We start from the raw sequence: 24,013 nt of genomic DNA on the forward strand, positions 1-24,013 counted from the left end.
ATAAGCGTAGCAGCAACACCTTAAAAGATCTGTGTGGAAGAAGTATTTAGGCGTATGGCAAATAAAGTTATATTATGAAGGTATAAATTGTATTAACGCAAATATCTGCTACAGTATTCTGCATTCCATTGACCCAAATGCAAAAAAAGATATGACTGTAATATCCTAAATATATATACATAACAATATCTAACAGGGGGATCTAGAATTTTTTGGGGGTGGCGGCACGAACATTTTCAGAGACGATGTTAAAAAGTTACATTACAAAGTGACGTCGTGAAAAAGTAGGCTAACACTAAAAACTGTAGGCCTACATTAAATCGTTCGTGCGAATAGCGAAATAAACTGCACTCATTTGTTGAAATTGACAAAACGTTTAACTTAAGAGACGTGTATCCGATTTTGTTTTTTTAGTTTAAGCTGCCAAAAAAGCAAAAAATTAAAATATATACTATGGCCTATAGCCCTATACGACGCCATAAGATTGGGCGAACAAATTTTGCATTCGAAAAATTGCAAAATGTAAGTAAAATATGAAAAAAAATATTGCCCATATTTTTAGGGGGACATATCCCTATGTCTCCCCTCCTCCTGGATATGCTTCTTATGTCTACGCCCATATTAATTGGTATTGTGCGAGATATATTCAATTATGTGTGATAAAAATACCTTCTCCATATCTAGGCTACAGTCAAGAGCAGACCTGGGCAAACAACGGCCGCCAAGCAATTTAATCCGTTCCGCGGCTCATTTGCACAAAAATAAGCCTCGAGTTGCAAATTTCCATAATAATTTATTCTGTTTGATAACATCTAGATCAGTGCATGATTTTCAACCAGTGTTCCGTAAAATATATATTTATTGTTGTGTTTATTAGGACTCATTGTTATTAAAAGCCTTAAAACGATTGTTAATTGCGTGGCCATGTTGCTGTTACCGTACCGTAACGTATTACACTAATACAGCTCATATACAAGCAGGCTAGATATCGCACTTGGAAAAACTGTGGAAAAAATGAAAACCAAGTTTTATTTTATAGCTTTTTCATAAACATTCGTTTAATATTCCGCAAAAGCAACGCAAAATTACCAGAGGGTTATTCCCTAGTTATTTTATATTCTTTCAACGGGTCTTATTTGTCAGTGTCCATATACTCCCAATGTTGTGTTATCCGTTTCGGTGCTTTAGAAGGCAAAAGCGGATGTGGCCCGAAGTTGCGTTGATAAGTTGAACATGGTGAACTTTTACAAGATAGGTTGCCAGTGGTCTTTGTCAAAATTTTACTGGGAAGCAAACCTATAATTTGTTTTTATAATTAAAAAATATTTAACAAGTTTTTTCTTGCACCCCTATGCGCCTCTAATTGGGGGACCAAAGTCAATAGTGTGGCGCAATCGTTTGTTCTTTACAGCTATTACGAAGCAAACCTATAATTTGTCTATAGTTGAAAAATATCTAACAATTTTTTCTTTAATTTATCAGACACCTCCAAACACCAAAAGGCCGAATTTTAATTTTTGCCCCCCTGAAATACTCCCTTTTTTAAGAGGTAAAATGTTTATTTTAACATCAGGTTTATATGGTTCTGTAAAATTTTCAGATTTTTATGTGATTTCCTTGTATTGTAAATATATAATTGAAATTTCCTAAAGTGTTGTGCATTTTGTAAGGGTGCCGCGGACTATTTATAATTTCTGCGGGGTGCCACAAGCAAATAAGGTTGAGAACCATTGGGCTATGGTAACATATTACTGAAGCCGCAACTTTGTATTTTTTCAGCATATTCCACATAAGAGATTTCCAAACTGTGCGTCTTGACGCGCTGACGAGTCATTTTTATTTTACAAGCCTGTCAAACAAAAAATACGTTTCTAAAGGTGAGACTTTTCGAAAATGCGACGTAGCCTACCTTGCAACAGTAGTGTAGTAGCCTATTTTATTTACCAAACAGTACAAGAGAGGCGCATATTAAAAAGATAATGTTACATGCAGTGTTGAAAATGTTTCTTTCTTCATAATCTTATTATATCTTTGTAACATTTGTTCAGCGCTCGCCTAGTGAGAAAAAGCCTAGTCATTACTTGGGCCGTCATCGCTTCTACAGGTAAGACTTCGGATTTCGTAAAAACTTGTTTTTTCGACAACCAATGGATAAAACTAAATTAACGCACAACTGTAAATGTGGTCGACTAACTTGAAATAAAACACCGCGACTAATTTTACGCTTTTATTCTGCAATGACAAATTGCCCTGTAATTTCGTGGTCACACAACAAAACACATCCAGAAATTTCGCACCTATAAGGTTTTCAAAAAATCCTTCATAAAAATGTTGCGAAAAGACATGCTTGGAAAGGTTTGTCACATTCTGATCCCCCAATCAGACAGTGGCAATTTTATACAGGGTAATATGGCAAAAAAGAAGCAAATTCATGATAACGCGAGTCGTTTAACCGTATAAAACTATATAGTCTATATTACTGTACTGAAACAGATTTGACACAAAAAAGCATTGGTACATTATTATTCAGTCCCGTACAAATATGATTTAACTAAGGCAATTTTCATTCTTAACGAACTAATTTTTCATTCAAAAAGTCTTCCACGCTTTCAGTATTCCAGCTGTCAATACTAAAAGTATGTTTGACATCGCTGTTGTCATCGAGAAGCTTGATAATTGGATCTTGGCCTCGTACATACTGTTAAAACAAGTTTTTTTTTATATATATATATATATATATATATATACATATTTAAAACTACAGAAAATAATTTCGTAAAATACTTCCCGACAATAAAAGACAGAGTCTAGATCAGTGTTTCTTAACCTTGTTGCCTAACGGCGCACGAAATACCTAAATTTCGACTGGGAGGTTCTAATTGGCCAACAATTAAACGAAAATTTAAATCCAGCCCCGGATCGTCATATTTCAAATCTAACGTATAACTAAGCTTGCAAACCAGCTGCAACATCCGAAATACGTAAAAACCTTCACAAACTAATTAATTTGTTGTGTGCTTCTCAAATAAGGAATAGAAAAAAAAAACACTTTGCCTTATAATACTTGGAGAACACATATTTTCATTTCTTAAAAATAATTCCGTTTTTTTAATAAGAATTTTCCAATTTCCCTGAAACGCTGGTCTATAGACAGGGATGTATCAAGATGATGTCCATTTACTGACCTTTTGGGCTTTGACATTTATTATTAAGTTTTGCTAAGATATTGCAAACAACAAATTCCGATAAAGATACATGGGGAATTGAACACAAACTAATGACATTTAACAATGGCTTCCTTCGTGTTTACATGGTAAGTAAGGATGTCCGACAATATAGGATCGGGACCGATACCCGCTGCCAAGTGGCAGAATAATTAGCACAGGAGTTTCAGCCAGGGTGTTTGCGATCAAGCACAGCGATTTCTATCTTGTTTACATTTGGTAAACAACAAGGTATTTAAAGTTTTTAACACAAAGCTAATTTTGGCTTGATAACCTGAAAAAAATAATTTTAAACGTTTCACCTTTATTTATTATTCTCGTATAGTCTGACGTTATTTGGTATCTGGTGGGATTGCGATGCTTTTCGCTTACAATATAGGGTTACTTATAAGTCAGGTATCGGACATCGCAATTAGAGCAATGTTTAAGCAATGTTTTCTTACCTTTATTTTAAGATTTGGAAATTTTTTCATCTTGTCACCTTTCACAAACGCTGAAAGAGAAGGGTATTAGTATCAAAGAATTGTTAACACGTCACCGGGCAAAAGTCAAGGAGCCGAAAATGTTTTTGACAAAAGTTTATTGATAGCAGATGAATCAACGGTATGAAGCTAAAAAAAATTGAGAAACCATGTATTATCTAAGCTGATTTTTTTACTCTTGTTTTAACAACCATACTAAGACTACATATAATCCTCCGGAACGGCTTACCGAAATCAGTCAGCCTAATCAGGATTTAAAAAAAATATTAATATTTAATATCTGCAATAAGAAAAAAATGCCTCATCCCTCGATCAAACTAACAAAAAAAGAAAGAAAAAAAAATACCTTTCCAATGGCGTAAAACTTGCCATAAATCAAATGGTGGATAAGGGTTTTAATCGGTGTCAATCGATATTACTTTATTAGTCATCGCCAATCGCGGCAATCTGTAGACGGATTTAGCCTTCTCAATTCAAAACAAAATCGAACAAGATTATAACACGTTGCCTTTGTCCAAACAGCTCTTTTACAAAACGGGCAAGTGGTCACAAGTATATGTAAAAACTCAACGATACATTTGCGTTGCGAGGTAATCTTTTTAGCCTAAAAGCGCCGTACATACCCTGCGAATCTCACTAGAAGTTTCGCCAACTTAGTACATCTAAATGTAATTTTTTTTTTTGCACGAGTACATTGCTTTTTTTAACGGCCCAATTTAAACTTCCAAAACTGAAGAATATTTTTTTACCTTTAAATTGTGATTATGGATGACCCTGTATTGACCTAAATTTCAAACAAAGTCAAAGCATTTTTTCGCGCTTAGCATCATAGCTTTACTGCCTTTTTATTTAAACCCATTTTAAATCACAAAAAACCTAGGACCAGGGTTACCATCTGCTCAGACCAAAAAATAGGCACGCTACTCCAAAAAAATAAGCACACTTCTAAAGATCAGGGTCAGATCCAGGACTCTGGGGGTGAAATCAAAGGTTTCAGAAATAACGTTATAAAATAAAATTAAAACTTGAAAAACAGCTATTTTTGCAAGCTTCAATTTTTTCGCGTCAGAGCGCACCTTTTTCTAGTCGCGGGCCAAAACCAAACCAAGAAAGGTCTTTGCGGCCACACAATAAGATAACTGAGAATTGTGTGATTGAAATGTTCGAACAACTGTGAATCAGACGGTTTGGTTTAAAATTCGAGTTCGCACGTTCGTCATCCAAACTACTAGCGAAAAGTGTAACAAAAATACTTTAAGGGAACGCGATAACATTTAAAGTTAATCTAGCTCAGTGTTTGTTAATCGATTTTAGATAAGGCGGCACCCGGCGAGCGAAGCGACCGCGATTTTTTTTTGGTATAGTGGTATTTCTTTCAATTTCTTGCAAGTTTTTATTACATTACCGAAATGAAAAATAAAAAAATGTTAAAAACTATACGTCCAATATTTTTTAATATGTTTTCCGTTTTTGCGCGACGCACTTGGCAGCCTTCCAACGGTAAAGAATCGCTGTTCTAGTTGAAAAGGCAGCATCAAAACGTAAACAAACCGGACGTAGAATAAACATTCGCGCCTAGCGCGAAAATGTTTCGCAATTACGTGGTTAAAATGGACAAAAAGTTTGTGCAATAGACTCGTGTCTAATTTGTCAAAGAGGCGGCGGGCCGGATAAATCACATCGGTGGGCCGGATCCGGCCCGCGGGCCGCAGGTTGCCGACCCCTGCTTTAAACCATGGTGCATGGCAGCATGACACGCCTCATTCTGACTCTGCCTGGTAGTTAAGTTTGGTCCACTTGGCGGAGTTTGGCTTGAACAAAATTATTCATTGAATGATTTACTGTAATGCATCTAGCAATTTTTTTTGTAGTAACATTGTGTTTTTCATAGCCTATATGGGCTGATTTAGCATTTTGTCTGTACTGACACAAAAAAAACAGTCCTCACGTCAAGCCGAAAGTTTACTTGATTGCTAAAGCAGCCTACCACACTTCTATAGGCTACAATGTACTTTTTAGATTTAGAATAAACAATCACAATACATTGTTATTATGTAATTTAATGCATTACTGTTATAATCTGGATTAAATAACTTGGTAAATATAAATAAAAAATTGATAAAGAACGCGTTTAGAAACTAAAATAAGACAAACTAAGCACGCAACTCTAAAATAAGCACGTTTCTTAGAAATAAGCACATTTGCGTTTTCTAAGACACTGCGCCCAAAAATAAGCACAAATCTTAGAAATAAGCACGGTATGGTAACCCTGCCTAGGACCCTACTTAAATAACAGGTTTTATTATTATATTTCAAAACTACACATTTTAGCAACAAAATTGTCAAATAAAATTAAAAAAATCTACCCGACGAAATGCTTTTTTGAGTTTGGTTTTGGCCTGAGACTAGAAAGGTTTCCGACCTCTGGTATAGATTCTAGTACAGAGGTATCAAACTGGAGGTAGAGGCCTGTGCAAATCACGATAAGTTTTAAGATTTGTAAACCGACGTGTTCATTCCTGGTTTACTAAGATACCCGCAAACGCAAGTCGGACAATTGCTGCTATCACACGCGCCATATCAGTTTTACGTTTTTAGCATTTCCCGATTTGGTTCTATATTATTTTTGCATTGTACAAAACACTATGTGCAATGTAAGCTTATACAAGTAATTTTAGCTTGCAAAGACAAAGAAAATTTTAATAATTACAGTCACGCAGATAATTGCGACAAATATTTATACCACGCCGGTCGATTCATTGCCGCTTCCACACAGCCCTTATAATATGGGCTGATGGTCTTATTGTTGGGAAGTATTAAGCTAACCCATTACAGACACAATTAGCGGCAAGCAGTCAAGCGACGACTAGCGCCTTGCTGTATTACAATAGGCTACTTCTTACAATCAACGTGAAACGCATTACCTGTCATGAAATTTGTATTTACCGAACGTGTAGCGCCAGCCGCCACGTATTGCAACGTTTGGGCTAGATAAAAAGTTATGCCATAATTGATTCCGCAGCGGTTTAAACTGTGAACAGGATTGTCAATACGTTGGTCACAGTTCGGTGCCGAGATTAGTCATTTGCTTAAATATTACGCAAGACGAACAATTGCAGGTACTACGCCGACTGTACAAGTTTCACGTTTTATACCGATTCCCAATTGATTTAGGTCACAAGTTTAGCTACGTAAAATATATGCAACGTAGCCAAGAGTTGCGTGCTATAGCCGAGCATTTCGTGGATGCTTTTCACAAACAACACGATCCCTTGCTTTTGTGTTACATGTTAAAATGCCACAAAAAGTTAAAAATTAGCAAATTGCTTAAAATAATGGAATTTACAGTTTATAATGTAACAGAAACTGCACTTTGTAGTGCTTTAGAGTCACACGGCGCAATAACAGCCATCGCTTTGGGGCAGCAAATTTCCTTTAAACAGACTCAAATGTGAAGGAATAGTAATACTACTAATTAGAGGAATCAGGTGGCACTGTATAAAGACAAATTGTATTGGATTCTCGACAAGCTTTCGCACAACCGTGCTTCATCAGGTCAAAGTGTAAATGAAAACAATTAAAATGCATGTAAAAGCACAAGCGCAAGTAAAAGGCGTTGCGCAATTATTATCGTTTGCTGAACGATAATAATTGGCTGCAGTGGCGTATCCTTTTCCTTGTTATTATCTTTTCTGTTTTATCTGGGTTTTACTCACCGTTCTAAGCGGCAACGTTTTTAATGTAATTAGGTCACGCGTCTTAACCTACTGCGAAACCAAAATCAAATTAGCAAGGGTGTATTTCACAATTGACAACGCAAAGTCAAGCCTTCTTACTTTTTTTATCTTTAAAAATGTCGAGTAAGGCGCAACTAATGTCCCTCGTTGTTCGCGCTAATATCTGATGTTGGTGTAACAACGGCATTTTTTAACTTTTTTTTAACAAGCAGATTCTCTTCTCTTAAGAGGTGGTTACCTGTAACCACCTGTGACTTTAAAGTGGCCTTTTTATGTCCTGATTGTTACAAATGATTCTACCTAAATCAATCACACATATTTCATCGTCTTGGTTTTAGTTTTTCGCCTGAAGTTACCCATTGCACACTAAGCCCCTTCGCAGCTGGCGCTGGCAGAAGTATTGACAACGCTCGTGTTCGCTTTGCGTCTAAATCACTGGTTCTTAACCTTTCTTTAACTGCGCCCCCTTTGGTAATTGACCGGTGCCTTGCAGCCCTCACGAAAAGCAATTCACTCTTTTTCAATAACATATCACTAAGACAACATCACAAATATTAAAATGCATTGTTGGTCGCGCAACAAGCGAAAACATTTTATAATGTCATTATTTATTAAGATAGAAGAAAATGGGGAAATTCCCGTTGCAAAGGACCCCCTGGATACAGCCCTGGCCATGTCCGATTTCTGGATACAGCCCTGGCCATGTCCGAAAAATTTAAGTTTTATCAAGTACATTTGCAATAAAACTCTAGCCAATAAAACTCTAAAAAATTGTCTCAAACATACCAAACCAAAAAAGAATTTTTGCAAAACAAGATATGTCCCGAAAATAAATTTTAGGCCTATATAAAAATGTTACAACTTTGACTACCACTGATTTAATGCTTAATCTGGTTTATTTACATCACTTACTGTGTTGTCTCTTCATTCAATAATTTTGTGTAATCATGTCAAAATAGTTTTTACATAAAATTTAAAATAAAAGCTTACCCTGGACTTGGGGGAAACGTCCAATTTTTCAGGAACACACCTCTAATGTTGCACTAGGAAATTTCTGCATGAACCAACACCATATTAAGCGTGAAGTTAATAAAATAACAGCCACCCAGTGCTAATTCAAACCCTTAATCTAGAAGCTACACCAACACAGACTAAATGCTATCAGTTACCACATTATATTTCCAACCTTGAATTTGGGGATACTGGGAAAGAAATCATACACATATTTCAAGTATTGCAAAGTGGTACTGTGAAAAAAATACAGGCTCAGGGTACATTTAATACAAACACACAAGTAAGTATTTGGGTTTTTAAAGTTTATTAGGACATTTTTTCTTGATTTACCTTCGAAACATTGTTATCCACTTCTGTTTGGCAACATTCGATACATCCTTCACGAATTTGGGTTAGATCAAAATTTTCCAAAATGTTACATGAGCTGCACATTAGTTGAGAACCAAACCCAAGAGCAGAGCATTCTGCTTGCGACATTTCTGCATTTGCATTCCTATGTATCTTCAATAAAAAATTGATATTCACTTATTGCGTTTCTGCTGCTATTTTGTTTTAAAACATATATATATATAAATGTATTAAATAAAACATGTATTCATTCAAGAAATAAAAGATCACAGCAAATCACTTGAAACAAAGTGATTTTTTACCCATTATACAAACTATTATCAAACAAAGTATTATATACACCGGGGGTTGGGAACCTATGGCACACCATTTGGACGCTCTGTACTGCCACGCGGACCCCTTCTTGCAGAACAACTAATTTGATTGAGTAATATTTTTATCTATTTCTAACTTACAACTGGTATTATTTAATGCTATTTGTAGATTAGGCTATAAAACAATAGATGATGTATATTATCAAGATCAATTTTTTGACATAATTGACGCCCACTGTCCCATAGCGTTGTACGAACCTGTCACTTTTCAAAGCAACTGAGCTCCTTGTTGACAATTGACATGAGAGTCAAACCATATCAAATCAACACACCCATATGACCTCCTTCAATTTTATTCAAATTTAACACGAATAAAGTAGTTGTCATTAAAGTGGGATTTAACAAATTTCAGCCTGATCAGTCGAGAAATGTAGGAGTAATGATAGAGGAAAGTTTTTGCATAAATTCTACACGATGGCGTACTTTTAGTATTGTTTTGTTTTTTTTTGTTTTTATAACTTTTGACTGGAAAATGACAAAAGCTTTTGTAATATATCAAAAGAAAGACAAGAATGTATAGCATGCTACTGATTTGGTTATAAATATTGCTTTAGACCAAAGAAAATATTATAGGTGATTTTGTACTTGAAGTTTCATGGGGTAATGGATGACTCCTTTCTTACATAAAAGTAATAAATTTTTTTTTCAGAAAAATTGTTTTAATACTTCTTTTTCATAAATCATCAACATTTTAGTGGGGTTTTGTCCAATATATTTATAAAAAATATTTTATGTATCTGTAGTAATAAAAATCTGAAAGTTGTATTTGCAAAGAAAAAAAAAATATAACTCTTTACCCTAAAGAAAAAAAATTGTAAAAAAAAGTATCGGAAGTGCTCGTTTTAACGGTTACATTTTTTTTAATGTTTACCATGTAGGGGTTATATCAGATACTTATGCTTCAACGATCATTTTTAGGCCTTTAAGGCACAAAATTACCTTTCAAAGGATACATTACATGTTAATCTAGCTTTTGTATATCCAAAGATATGGCTGTTTTTATGCAGAAACAGCGCCCTCGAGTAGAAAATATGCATATTTTTAAAACCTAAATAACTTTGCAAATACACAACAGACTAGAATAAAACTTGGGCACATCTTCAAATAAAGGTCCTTTACATATAGTTCAATTTTTGTTAGATTCTGAGAAGGTCATGTTGAAAAAGTAACTTTTTTGTGTTGATTTGACATGGTTTGACTCATGACCTATATTGCGGGGATTGTAGTGATACGAAAAATAGTTACTTAACAATGAATTGGCTTGGGGAATGTTTTGTCAACAAAATATAAAGTTGTGAATGCAAGTTTTTGTGAAAAAAAGAAGATACTCGCGTACCACCTGAAAACCCTTCGTACCACAGGTTGGGAACCCCTGGTCTAAAATAAGAACAAAATAAACGGCCCTGCTAAATACTATTTTTTGCCAACCTATTTATAACTAGATGTAAAAAAGTATTATATGGCTCTCATAGAAATACAACCACGAATATTTTGCTTATATGGCTCCCTTAGCTAAAAAGGTTCCCGACCCCTGATATACACAAATGCTAAACTAACAGTGGGTAATAACAGCATGGGTATTATTTAACGCTATGTGAGGTTGTTGGGTTATTGTTATGAATTTTTTCACCAAAATAAACAAAGTAAAACTAAAATAGCATACTAGTTTGTATGTATGTCCGTTTTTTGAGAAAGACATACTTACTACTGATTGAAAATTCTTAAATAAGCTTAAATTTAACAAATATCAATGATCATTAATTAAAGAACTACATTTATTTAGATTAAAAACAACAACAACATAAACCAACCAAGCCGAGAAACAGTATTTGCAAAATCTTTGCGATGAGAGCTGACCCATGGTGTTCCAAGTTCCATAGGCGCATCCTTACAGATAAATAGTCCTATAAAAAGTAGTGAAACTAAAATATTAACCTGTAAGAAAAACTATAGATCAGACCTGGGCAAACTACGACCCAGTGGCCGGATCCGGCCGGCCAAGCAATATAATCTGGCCTATGTCTCATTTCCAATAAAACTATTTTAGGCAAGAATAAGCCCAAACATTTTTTTATTGATTTCAGAATATTTTATATATTTTTTTGATTCTTTTAAAATGAATCACACATTAGATCCCCTTTTTGACACTCCGCCAATATATTTTCTGTTTCTCATGCGATGTCAAAAATAATTTCCTGCAATATTAATGTTTTGTTCAAAATGTAAAATGTTTATTGATGATTTAAACAAGGGGCCACAAAACTTCTTTTATGAAAGGCCAGATTACGACTGAAGGTTGCAGGCCTGATAGGTCTATTGATTAAAGATTGGAGTCCAGATATAAATTTGTATTCACCTTTTTTGACGTAATCGTTATAGACTGAATAAGAGATAAAATAAATATTTATCAAAATTAAAAATAAGTTTTATAACATTGCCGTTATGTTTAAAATTTTATTAAAACCAACTTAGTTTTGCGCCGGTAATTTCGGAAATATGTCGTAGGCAGATAAATGAGTCGGTCTATCAATGTCTGTCTACCCCCAAAGGGGTCCATGGACCCCAGTTTACAAACCCCTGATGTAAGCCAACAAAAACTAAGCATTAGCATAAGGAATTTCGAATTTTAATAACTATACATTATTTGCATTGCTTCCTTAATTGAGAAATCTTGCTCAGAAACAATCTCAATTAGTATAAACATGTGAATTACTGCAGTCAGCGAACCAATTTTGGGTTGCAACCCACAGGTTGAGAAGCACTGCCTTAGGTCAACGGTGTTCAAACGTACGGGCGCATCCGGCTGTCGATAAATATTTATGCGGCCGTTAACACATATTTTAATAATGATTGTGTTGGAGGCCGTGGTCATGCTGGCGTGCCATGAATGTTAATATGGTAAATACAAATTAGAATTTTTTACGACTTCAAAGTAGAGAGTGCAGCTAATTAAATCAATCTGCGCTAAAACAAGTTGATTTCACTGATTGATTGATGCAAAAAGATCAGTATAGAAGATGTGTAACAATCTGAATTGTGATGTCACATAGATAAAATAGGAATTGATGATACATAATTAAAGCAGACATGTGTTATGCGAGTTGTGAATGGAGTTAAGGCAAAACCGTGGGTGGTAGTTATAAAAAGCCTTGTTTAAACAAATAAGATCGATATCCTAAAAATGTGATAGGCTAGAGAAAACTAAGGGTATATTTAAAAATCGGCACGAAAAATACATCGAATACACTCATACATTTTCGCTTAAAAAAAGTAAAATTTTGTTAATCAGTGTAATTTTCAACGCAAATTATTTGGGTTAGGGTGCAGATTAGCAATTGGGTTAGGTATTTTAAATTTTTTTCTCCCTAAAAATTTATTTTATTTTAATGTACCATAAAACGTGTGAAATTGCTATTTAATGCACGTAGGACACTTTTATCTTCATCAGGGATTTATTTGCTTGTAAGTTTATGTAACAAACGACTCCGGACTTCGGTTCGGGTGGAAGTAATAATATTATATTTATTCTCCTATATATTTATTTCTCCCATGAAATTTGATTTTTGACAGCTCGTTTCATAACTGTTAAAAAGTGGTATAATTCTAGACCAGCAGCCCGTACTTTAAAGTTCGATACCAGGTTGTCGGGTAAATAGCCTCCTAAAATACTTATCCTTCATAATGATTCTGTAACCAATTTAGATTATACAATTATTGGTATCTTTAATTTTGCACATATAAAGCAACATAAAAAATTACAAAATACAAAGGTACGATTTACAAAATATATGATTTTAACATTACAGACACGGTAGAGACTTTAAGCAAGATAAGCTACGAACGCAGCATGTGGTCATAGAATACTTAAAATGTTTTTCCGCTGATCTTTATGTTTTTGCCGCCTAATTGTATTTTGCTTGGAAATCTTTGCCTTTTGCCCTGTTAAATTTGGAGCGGTTTAGTAAAATTTGGCTTTAGAAAATGATTATGACTACCGCATTTGACCCTATGGAATATTGGAAATGTCGGATGTGCGTCCCAACCCATAGGTCTATTCTTCTAACTGAACACCCCAGTGTACCTCACGACCCATTTGCAGCCCCACGGTCCATCTCCCCAACCCCAATAGTATACCCCGACCTAGTTAAACCTTATACAGAAAACAATGTGGTTTCCAGAACAGATGCCAGACAAGTAGAGGCAACACAGTCCCAGCGTTGGTTTGATATAAAAAATAAAGTATATAATTGTTGTGTAATGTATTGGTGTTGTTGAGTAAAACTGAAAATTATATTTTATATTACTTTTAGTGGTTTAAGACCTACCAGAACGCCAGACAAATTTTTTGGACATGTCAAAATCAAAAGAAACCACAAAATTAGTTTATTCTAAAGAATACGGTTTGTTTTGTTCATGAATATTTGATATGTGCAGTTGTATGATAGACCTTTAAAATCGTTATGCAGTAATTTGAATTTTTAAAGTGGTTTGTTTCTTTCAGATATCTCAAAAAGCAAAATTTAATGGGATGAGAAAATATGTGCTCCTTATATTGTTCATCAAACAGAAGGGTTTAATTTAATGCAAAATATTAACGAAAATCAACAAAAAAACTCTGTCCGTGCAATATTATTAAAAGTTATGCTATTTCCACAGTATCAGGTATGAAGTTTCTATAATCTCACAAAATGTGTAGATCATAGAACTGAATAAATATACCACACTGTAATTACATTTTACTATTTACCAACTTATTTATTTCTAGTCAGAAACAAAATGTAATAGCGGTAGTTACAGGAGAAACTCCAGTCAACTGATTCGGAAATGTCTATTTGATTCAAATTTAGCCAAAAAGGAAGGGTATTTTTTAACCACTCATAATTCCGAACTGGTAATTATGTATTTTTGCCATTTGTGTAATACTCATTGTGGCTTATTCTAACATCAATATATTCTACATTTTAAAGAATATCTGGCAGAACACTACTGATTATTTTATTGTCCAAACACCAAAAAATAATAAAAAGTGGTTTCCATGTATGGAGACTGGAGAGTGTTGAGAATGCTATTAAGGACTTTGAAGTTATTTCTACAACAAAGTTTGTTTCCTATGGTAGACACTGTCATGGTGAGCATTGTAACTAGTGCTGTTTAATTTTTGGTCATTTAAACTAAATATGTTTTTTTTGTTTGTTTGGCAGATTTGTCTAAGACTCCAATTCAATTTGATGAAAAAACAACTCCATATATTGTGGTAAATCGAAAAGAGTTAGTGTGCCAACACGGAAAGGACTATAAAAAAGGAAACAATGACAACAGTTTAAAGCAAATTCCTGAACACATATTTAGCCTTTCCACATGGCCGCTTCAAAGGTGGCTTTAAAGGTGGCCTGGCCACCTTTGCCTCCGAAAAAGCCACTTTTCCGCCAAAAAGGTGGCTTTTCGCTGGCCCTACTCCAGAGTAGGTCCAGGCCACTGTGGCTTTTGCGAAAGGTGGCTTTTGGGTGTGCGTATCGTAAGGTTTTCGGTTTGCCCAGTTCACCTTCTACCTAATTTCGGTTTATGTGTTGTTAAGTGACGATTTTTACGCAGCCATGTGTTCCATAGCGAAGGCAAGGTACATTTTAGTGACAAAAGGTGTATTGTAATTAAAATTTATTGTATAGTTAACGGTTTTAGAATACTGTGTGCTAGGTTCACCTTATTTTGTACTTTGCAACACACATTGCTGTGATTTAAACGATCAGTTTTTTTGCGCGACAAAGCTATTTGCAGCTGCCACAACGTGTTTGGAGAGGTCAGCAGCACATGCCTTGTTATGGAAAAAATAATTTTGCTGAAGAACCCGCAGTGGCTTTAGAGTTAAATTGCAGTATGTTTATCTGTTTTTTGGGGGGTATTGTATATTTTCTAAATCACTCCGGTAAGTGTGTGATGCTATATTTTGTTAACAACTTACCAACAATATTTTTGACTTGTTTTAGCAACTGTTCTGTATTTTAATTATTTTGTTACAAAACAAAAGTGTTTTATTTCCTAACTTTAATTCTCTTTACTAGCTTGCCATGAATTCTAGGGCAAAATGGTCAGAACAAGCAACCTGTAATCTTATAATTGTATTCAATAGAATAATATGTTGGAAAAATGAATTTGAAAAATGTCCGATTTTTTGTTTGATGCAGCAATTACAAAGGATATTCCTCCTTAAAGTAAGTGCATGAAGATTTTTGAATTTGTTTGCGTATTTCTAATGACAGTTCATCAAACAGGTTACGAACAAAATAACAAATGGAAACAAAATCAAGAAACTTGCAATGACCTTTGTGGTGGTTTAAATGAATATTGTCCTCATCAACCAAAGCAATGTCTCCACCATATTTCCAACTATTAAACAGAATATTAGCATCCTGTCCTAGCAGTATGGTACGTTTTATTGCAATTTTAATTATCAGGTAATATATTGCTAAATTATTTTCATCCTGCTGTTTTTTTGATAACTTTTGGGTATTTAAATATGTTCTATAATGTTAAAAGTTTAGCAGTGTCTTGCTGTCTTTGGGCATCCACCAGTGAGGGTGTTGAATTGATACAAATTTAAACTCAGGAACATCAATTCTCATCTCAAGCTGTTGACAACTGATGAACCAGCACACCGCAGCAGTCGCTGAGTCAGTTGGGGTAACAGGTAAAATTTGCGTTTTATTTTGTTTATTTAGTAAAACTCTTAGTTTTGTCCGCAACGACAAATTTACTTACTACTGAACTTCAACTCATTGTTTTTATATTGTATAGAAAATGAATCAGAACATTCTTTGGACGAAATGATAAAATTAATTGCTGATGAGGGTGAAGGGGATAGAGCAAAGATTTCACAAGAAAATAGAAAGATGATCAATGCAATGGGAGAACAAAAACATTATTGATGCCCTCCCTTAAGTAAATAACTTCCCATACTTTGGTAGCTTTAACTGAATTTGTTAATACCTTTCTTTTTAAATGGTTTTTAAAATCACTGTATGTCAACATATTAAAGAAATGTTTTTTCCGGTTCGTTTTTGTCATTCTGTTTTTAAATGCACTGTACACGTTTTTTTTGTAATTTATTATCTTGCTATATCATTTTTGTTATTAACATTTTCTATACATTCTTGAGTTTTTATTTGAATACACACTTAAAAATATCAAAATTGATAACTTGTTATCATTGCACAATTGTCAGCAAGATATTGACAGATGATGTTCCTCACTAAACTATTCTCTGTTGAGCCTGTACCTTGTGGTATAATGGCAGGCTTAGATATATCTCTATAAAATATGGAAGGTCTAGGGTTCTTTTATGTTCACAAATATTATGCAAAATACAACAAATTGTGAAAATCCTTGGTGCATCTGAAACTTTGACAGCAATCCGCTTTTGCAAAATCATCTTTAATAGGAAAAAATGAGGATATAACAATTTGTAGTCAGCAACCGCCGTCTCTTTCTTACTTTTGGTTTCCAAATAAACTAGTCTCTTTTAGCTACTATTTCATATATCTCCAAAATACTACATCTTGGCAATAATTCTTATCGCTTATATACTCAAAGACAACCGTACGAATGATAGAAAACAGTGGCACAAACAGCGTTCACTTTATCTGAACGGCCATGTGAATTGACCGCTAAAAGTGGCCAAAAAAGCCACCTTTTTCAGCCGGCCACCTTTGAAAAAGCCACCTTTCAAGTTGGCCATGTGGAAAGGCTAATTGTCCTTTTATTAAATTGGTGTTAAAGAATAATAGGTAAAATTTCTATATCAATTGTATTTTATTGTTTAACAGTTACTGGATCATCCCAGGACATTTAGGAAAAATAATAGCCTTCAGTGTTCAAAAAAACAGAATTGCACGGCAAAGATAACAATTACAGAAGTACTTAAGTTTCCTCAATATCAAGTATGTTTTATATCACCTTAAAGTAAACTTTTTACTTCCAATTAAAGATTAATTTAACGCTTTTATTCAAATAAATTATTGAACAGAACTCTACTCTTTCTGCTTTCGATATTAAATTATTACGAAACAAAATTCTAGCTAAAAATGATAAAACTTTGGTGAAAGAAACAGCATTTTGTGTCAAATTTCCTGATGCTGATGCACATTCCGGACATGTTTTGGGACAGGTTTGCATTTTTTACTCTTAATGGGCTACTGTGGTTCTTTGGTTGTTAAGCCTGGCTTATTAATTTTCTAACTATTTTAGTAATATACATATTTTTCGGCTGGTAACTGGAAAGATATTTATTTTAGGCAGCTGGTATACTTCAAAAAGTAGATCAAAAATTGATGAAATGGTTGAAAATGGAATTTGTAACGTGCAAGAAATTCAAAGAGGTCTCAATTTATTTGTTATTCATGAACTGTTTAAAAATAAAGAACCACCAATTTAGCGAATCGGGGTGTTTAGTTAGGGGTAAGAAGGCTGCTGGCTCTGAAGACGAGAGCCGACGGCTGCCTAGTCTCTTACAAGTTCTTAATCCGACTCCATAGGAGCAGGCCGCTAGAATACCTTTCCTTAACTTCTTGTACTCTAGGCAAAGACACTTCACTCAGTAGATGTTGCCCGTCGAGTATATTCACAAATCTCAGAAACACACGATAAACAGAGCGGTGATTCAAGCCGCTATAGCAAGACGTATCAAATAGAATAGCTTGCGAAACGATCAAAGCGCACGATTCGGCGTTATGTCACGCTTCAGTGGACAACGGTCACGTGTATAGTGACGTAGAATTAGCCAATATTAAGTAATATTGCATGATAAATGCTACACCAATGAGCTCAAATCGTAGATTTTTTTCGTTAAAAAAAGACATTCAAAATCACTACTACAAGTCTTTCACACGACGCACACTTGCTAAAATTGATCAGACTAATATCCAACTCTTGGTCGATCAATGGAAAGAAGAAGCTAACAATGATGACAAGATATTTTTCCGACCCTACATTGCAGGAACGAACACTACACCAAGCTTTGCAAACAATGCTGATGAATCTACACCTATAATTGACTGCCAGCAAGCATTGTTATTTGTCCACCAATTTGCATGGCAGCGCAAATTGCTTCTTCGTTATGGACAAGATATCTGTCTGCTGGATGCTACCTATAAAACATCTAAATATGCCCTAACTTTGTTTTTCTTGTGTGTTAAAACTAATGTTGGATATCAGGTAGTGGCAAGTTTTATCACCCAGAATGAAAGGCAGACAGATATTGAAGAGGTACTAAAAATTTTAAAAGAATGGTGTCCCAATTGGAGTCCATCTTTTTTTATGACGGACAAATGTGATGCTGAGATAAATGCAATTGAAAGTTCCTTCTTGGGTAAATCACATAAAGAAAAACATAGACAGATTTTTTCTCTGTAATAATATATTTTGTATGTATTTTTAAGCTTTAGATATATTGGTGTTTTTTTACTTAAAAAGGATTGCATTACTTACTTGGTATTTTTTACACAGATTGCAGGGTTTTAATTTGTGACTTTCATCGAGAGCAGGCATGGGAAAGATGGGTGAAAAGGACAGAAAATAATGTGGGAGATGTAAAAGATGAAGTTCTACAGCTTATTAGAGCTGTGGCTCAGGCTGAAAACGAAAGTAGCTTTATTAAAGCATTACAAAACTTGAGGTCAAGTGAGATTTGGCAAAACAATGTAAAGTTTCAAAGATATTTTGAAAATATGTGGCTAAAAGAGAAGGAGGTTGTTTTGCTTTAACTATATTAGTTGCGCATATTCAACAATTAATAACAATGATTTTTTTAAGCGATGGGCATATCTTTAGAATAAATGTTCGTTAACCAAACGCCAAAGACAAAAAAGTGACACCATGCCTGGTTACCCCAACAACGAATTGTTCGGGGCCCTTTTCCGCCTTTTTCACGATACGATTTTTTGCGTAAATAAGGTTCCGAAAAAAAGATTTTTGCAAAGTTTAGGTAGTTCTAGAAGAAATGTTCGTTGACCAAACGGCAGAGTAAAAATACGACCCCATACCGGGTTGCCCCAATATAACGAATTACTTTATGTGATATGCGCTTTAAAGAAACCACTAAGGGGGGCAAATAGTATTTATTCTCCAGTAGCATAACGCTACAAGCCTAATCAATTCCAGGTGTCATGGCTGAATAAATAAAAGTATTTACGCTTGGGTGGTGATGTCAAATTGTGATTTGTCTATAATGACCACGTGTTTTGTGACGAAGTTTGGCGAATTATTTAATGTGGTTTGAAGGTGACGTTCTCCTTCTCAGTCTTCTCTCTTTGTTCACATGTCGAGCAAACGTTCACAAAATGCTACCTACTTCTGTAAGGGCTTTGACATTCTTATTACGACTATTACGTCTTACTGCAACCTCCAACCATTATGCTCCAAAGGTCAGTGTTGTAATGACTTAAGTGCACTTAAGTCACTGTTTTCAAATGACTTGACTTGACTTAAGTCCTTTGACCAAAATGACTTGGCTTGACTTAAGTCTTTTGGACAAATGACTTGACTTGGACTTAAGTCATTTTGTCAAATAACTTGGGAGTAAATTAAGTGTTTTTCATTTAAATTTATCTCAAGTTTTGCACATTAAACACTCTTATTGCTGTATATTGCGTTTGAGTGTTTTTTTAGTTAAATTGTTGCTTGTAATCGGACCAATTTTAATAGTTTAACAATTTACTTTTATGTCAATGACATGACTTGAAATTGACTTGCTCTCATTATGACCTGACTGGGACTTCATCATAATTTCAGTACTTTTAATTAATAATCGCATCAAGGTGATTAACGTGCGATAATATTTTGCCACGCCAGAGTCACGTAGTAGTCCGTTGTGGCTGTGGGTATACAACACGGTAAGTTTAATTAGGCCAGGAGGGCTGGTTGCGATAATTTGCCTAGTTTAACATTCAAACCGCTGTAGTCACTCGCACATCATTTTGTCTAATTTATTATCGCAAGACATTTATGTGATTATTGACTTTTTAAGTCATCAGACTGTCATGATAGTGAATTGTTATTCCATTCTTTTAATTTTCTGAACTTTATATGGTGTAAGTTTCCTTTAAATTCCTTTATGCTTATATTACACCTACTACGCAATCTTTATCTGGTTGGTGTTTCAAGGATTAGCAAGTCCTCATATATGAAACTAAATTCACTGAAGCTGTAATACAGGTCAAGTGGAAGCTGCTTTCCAAGTGAAAACGGGTAAAAAAGTTTCTTAGTTGTTTAGAAAGCAAGTAGGCCTATCTGTATTTGTTATTTAATGTGTTTGTTGAGCGTGTTTAGAGTAAACGTCTGTTTAAAATCGTTGTTTCTTACTCCTTTCTTGTATGCCATGCTGACGCTGTCGGCATTTGGCAAAGATAATCCCCAACGCGGTCGCTCTTGTGCTGTAGTTGGCTGCTGGAAAAAAGCAACTAGAAACAACCTTATGAATACCAAGATAAAATAAAAAACTTGCATGACATTGTCATAAGTCTCCAGGATTTCATTTCCAAAATGACATTGGGCCACAATAACCAACCCAGAGTAATATTTAGATAACATTTGTAGGCCTGCACTTATTGCAAAATAAAAATACCATTACACACAGGGCTACGGAGTTGGAGTTGGACTCTAACTCGGGACTCAACGGAGTCGGTTTGTTTTGATAGATTCGGACTCGGTTCCTGGGACTGGAGTACGACCACTACCCGAGTACCGAGTCCGACGTGCGCATGTGCAGTACCAGATTTTATAACTGATATGACATCAGCTTTAAATAGTAAATGCGAATTCGCATAATTATGGATATTTTCCAACCATATATTATGAGTAAATGAATTATTTGTCACCCCTATAAGTGGAATGCTGATTGGATATATACAGAACTATAAAAAAGATAGTTTTTAGTTGAAAATGTCAAAGTATGAAACTACTTGCAAAAATACATTATAGCACAAAAGTTTAAACGAAAATCGTGGAAAGTTAGTGAAGCATTTATCACTGTTATAGTGGTAAAAAAGCAATAGGCCTACCACAGAACACTACAATATTCCCTCATAAAAACACTTGTTTCAGGTTTATCCAGAGCTAGTGGCCCCTAAATATTTAAAATTATTTTTGATTTACGATCCTAATTTAAGCACATGCTTTATGTTTTTTCCTAAACCCTATTTTTAGTACCTACACAATTAAATTCGTAACAATGGGCTACACGTTTAAAGCCCGCTCGCTAGCAGTATTCTAAGTATACAAATATACTTACAAATAAAATGAATTAATTACACTAATTAAAGTTAACTCAAAACGAATGAATAGCTTCACAAATGATTCGACGTCAACAAAGCGAGAAAACACATAGTTAAAACACCCGATCCGTTAGAAATTAGTGCATTTCTAAGCAAAAAGGTGTACGACAATTAGGGCATCCAATGGCAGAAAAGTCTAGACTTTTAGACCTTGAGGTCCTGGCAATGCACTAATTTGGACTCCCGGCGTAGATAAAACTGAAAATATTCGCTAACATTCACAAAAGATAAAAAAAAAGTGTGAGATAGCATTAACACTTGACCCACCCTAACCCACACGCTAACCCGAACCCTAACTCAAATAATGTGCGTTAATGTAATAATTATTTGAACGCTGGTGAAAAAGCCCAAACTCGGGTGGGCATAAGATAGTTTCTCGTCTGGTACCATAGGATTGTTACGTCACAAATTGAGGTATTGGAGCCTAAAGCAGGAGTTCTTAACCTTTTTTGTATGTTTTACCCCTTTAGCAAAGATGAATATCAGATTTACCCCCCATTATATAAAATAGTTCTATTAGAAAAAGGAAAGATCTATTAGAAAAAGGAAAGTAACAAATTACATCAGGTATAATCAATGCGACGGGTTCCCTTGCTTTTGGCAACGAGTTGTTGTCAAAACATTCCAGTTTGGTTTATTTTTTCCATTTCAGACTGGACAGTTTTGACTAAAAAATGCCAGTTTTTGCTCATCATAATTGGATGATAATTTGCTAGGTGCCTTTTTAAAGGAGCCGGTTTCATGGTACTGTTTAAAAATGCTTCCACGCACAAGACACACTGAGAAACTTAAAAACCATTCTCAATAAGATGTGTAAATCCAAAATTCAAATAATTTTTCTGGTACTTTCTCTTCTTTTGGGACATGCCATTTTTAAGATTACATTTTTTGTTACTTTTACAGACTATAATAATCAGTCAATGAGTTGTTTAAAGCCTTAATCATTGGACTAAAACAGGGATTCCCAACCTTTTTACGATCTCGTACCACTTGGACGATCTGCAGTGTCACGCGTACCACTTTTTGCAGAACAACTAATTTGATCGAATCATATTTTTATCTATTTTTCGGTTACAACTAGCATTATTTAACGCTATTTGTAGCTTAATTAACGCCCACTGCTCCACAGCGTTGAACACTTTACAAAGCAACTGTGCTCCTTGCCGACAATTAACGTGGCCTGTATTTTGAAGATCGCAAACAGGAATAGTTACGTAACAATAAGAATGGGCTTCAGGGGATTTTTTTTATGTAAACAAAACCAGATAAACAAAATATTAAGTTGTGAATCCAAGGTTTTGAGAAAAAAACGGAAGCTACTCGCGTACCACCTGAAAAACCTTCGCGTACCACTAGTGGTACGCATACCACAGGTTGGGAACCCCTGGACTAAAAAGATCAACAATAAACTAACTTCCCAGCTAACAATTTGACGTCGCAGCGACGTAGATTTTTGGTTTAAGTTTGGTCGATAAGACGTTGCAACCAACGTTATTTCTACGTAAAAGCGTCGACACTTTACGACCTAGATGCGACGTTGTGCAACTACGTTATTTATACGTTTATCATAAACGTTATTTTTACGTAGAAGTGTCTACTCCAGATGACGTAGATTAGACGTTGCAAATTACGATGTTCAGCGACGTTATTTATACGTTTATCCTGAACGATATTTTCACGTAAAAGCGTCGACACCAAACGATGTAGATGCGACGTTGTGCAACTACGTTATTTAGACGTTTATCATGAACGTTATTTTCACGTAAAAGCGTCGACACTTTACGACCTAGATGCGACGTTGTGCAACTACGTTATTTATACCTTTATCATGAACGTTGTTTTTACGTAGAAGTGTCTATTCCAGACGACGTAGATTAGACGTTGCAAATTACGATGTTCAGCGACGTTATTTATAAGTTTATCACAGACGTTATTTTTACGTAAAAATGTGTGATCCGGACAAAGTTCATGCGACGTTGGAAACTACGTTGTAAAACTAGGTTATTGAAAGCGTTTACATTGTTATGTTTGCGTAATAGTTTGGACTCCATGCCCTACAAATTACGTTTGCAATGAAGTTACAAATTACATTCGCAACTACGGTATAATGCGCAAAAAAGAAACATAATAACGATGTTTTTGAACTTTTAAAACACTTATACTTGTTGTGACATATCTGACTGTAATTATTTACACTTGCAAATTCTTACTAAATCTTCTAAACAATTACCATCCAGGAAAATATAGAAATAATATAGTATTGAAGTAAAACAAACACGGCAGTATAAAAATGTTGACAATAAAGAACTGTAAAAAAGACAAGAAAACTGAGAAAATTGGTCTGTGGACCTGCAAAACACACAAATTTTATAGTGTTACTTAAATTGCTCTATTACACTAACACAGTCTAAAAGACAAAATTGAAAAAGTTTTGCATTTCACAGACTATGTGTAAAACAATGCACATTAAAACAGGAAAGTAACGTTAACAACAACAACGTATTGAAAAAC

General features: G+C 34.7%; 1 protein-coding gene and 1 pseudogene across 1 annotated transcript; one reads left to right on the forward strand and one right to left on the reverse strand.

Moving 5' to 3' along the window:
- Window positions 1-2,214: 2,214 nt before the first annotated feature.
- LOC146160358 (selenoprotein F-like) lies at window positions 2,215-11,127 on the reverse strand. The gene is made up of 5 exons (XM_083384762.1): window positions 10,991-11,127; window positions 8,788-8,958; window positions 8,434-8,497; window positions 3,668-3,717; window positions 2,215-2,698 (listed from the first exon to the last, which is right to left on the reverse strand). Exons 1-5 carry the CDS (start codon window positions 11,063-11,065, stop codon window positions 2,570-2,572), a joined length of 489 nt encoding a protein of 162 aa, XP_083240888.1. The 5' UTR covers window positions 11,066-11,127; the 3' UTR covers window positions 2,215-2,569.
- Window positions 11,128-14,537: 3,410 nt separating this feature from the next.
- On the forward strand, window positions 14,538-18,934 carry LOC146160359 (uncharacterized; annotated as a pseudogene).
- Window positions 18,935-24,013: the final 5,079 nt, after the last annotated feature.

The sequence above is a fragment of the Ascidiella aspersa genome, chromosome 3, assembly GCF_963924565.1.
Source record: "Ascidiella aspersa chromosome 3, kaAscAspe10.2, whole genome shotgun sequence".
In the NCBI taxonomy this organism is placed as follows: domain Eukaryota; kingdom Metazoa; phylum Chordata; class Ascidiacea; order Phlebobranchia; family Ascidiidae; genus Ascidiella; species Ascidiella aspersa.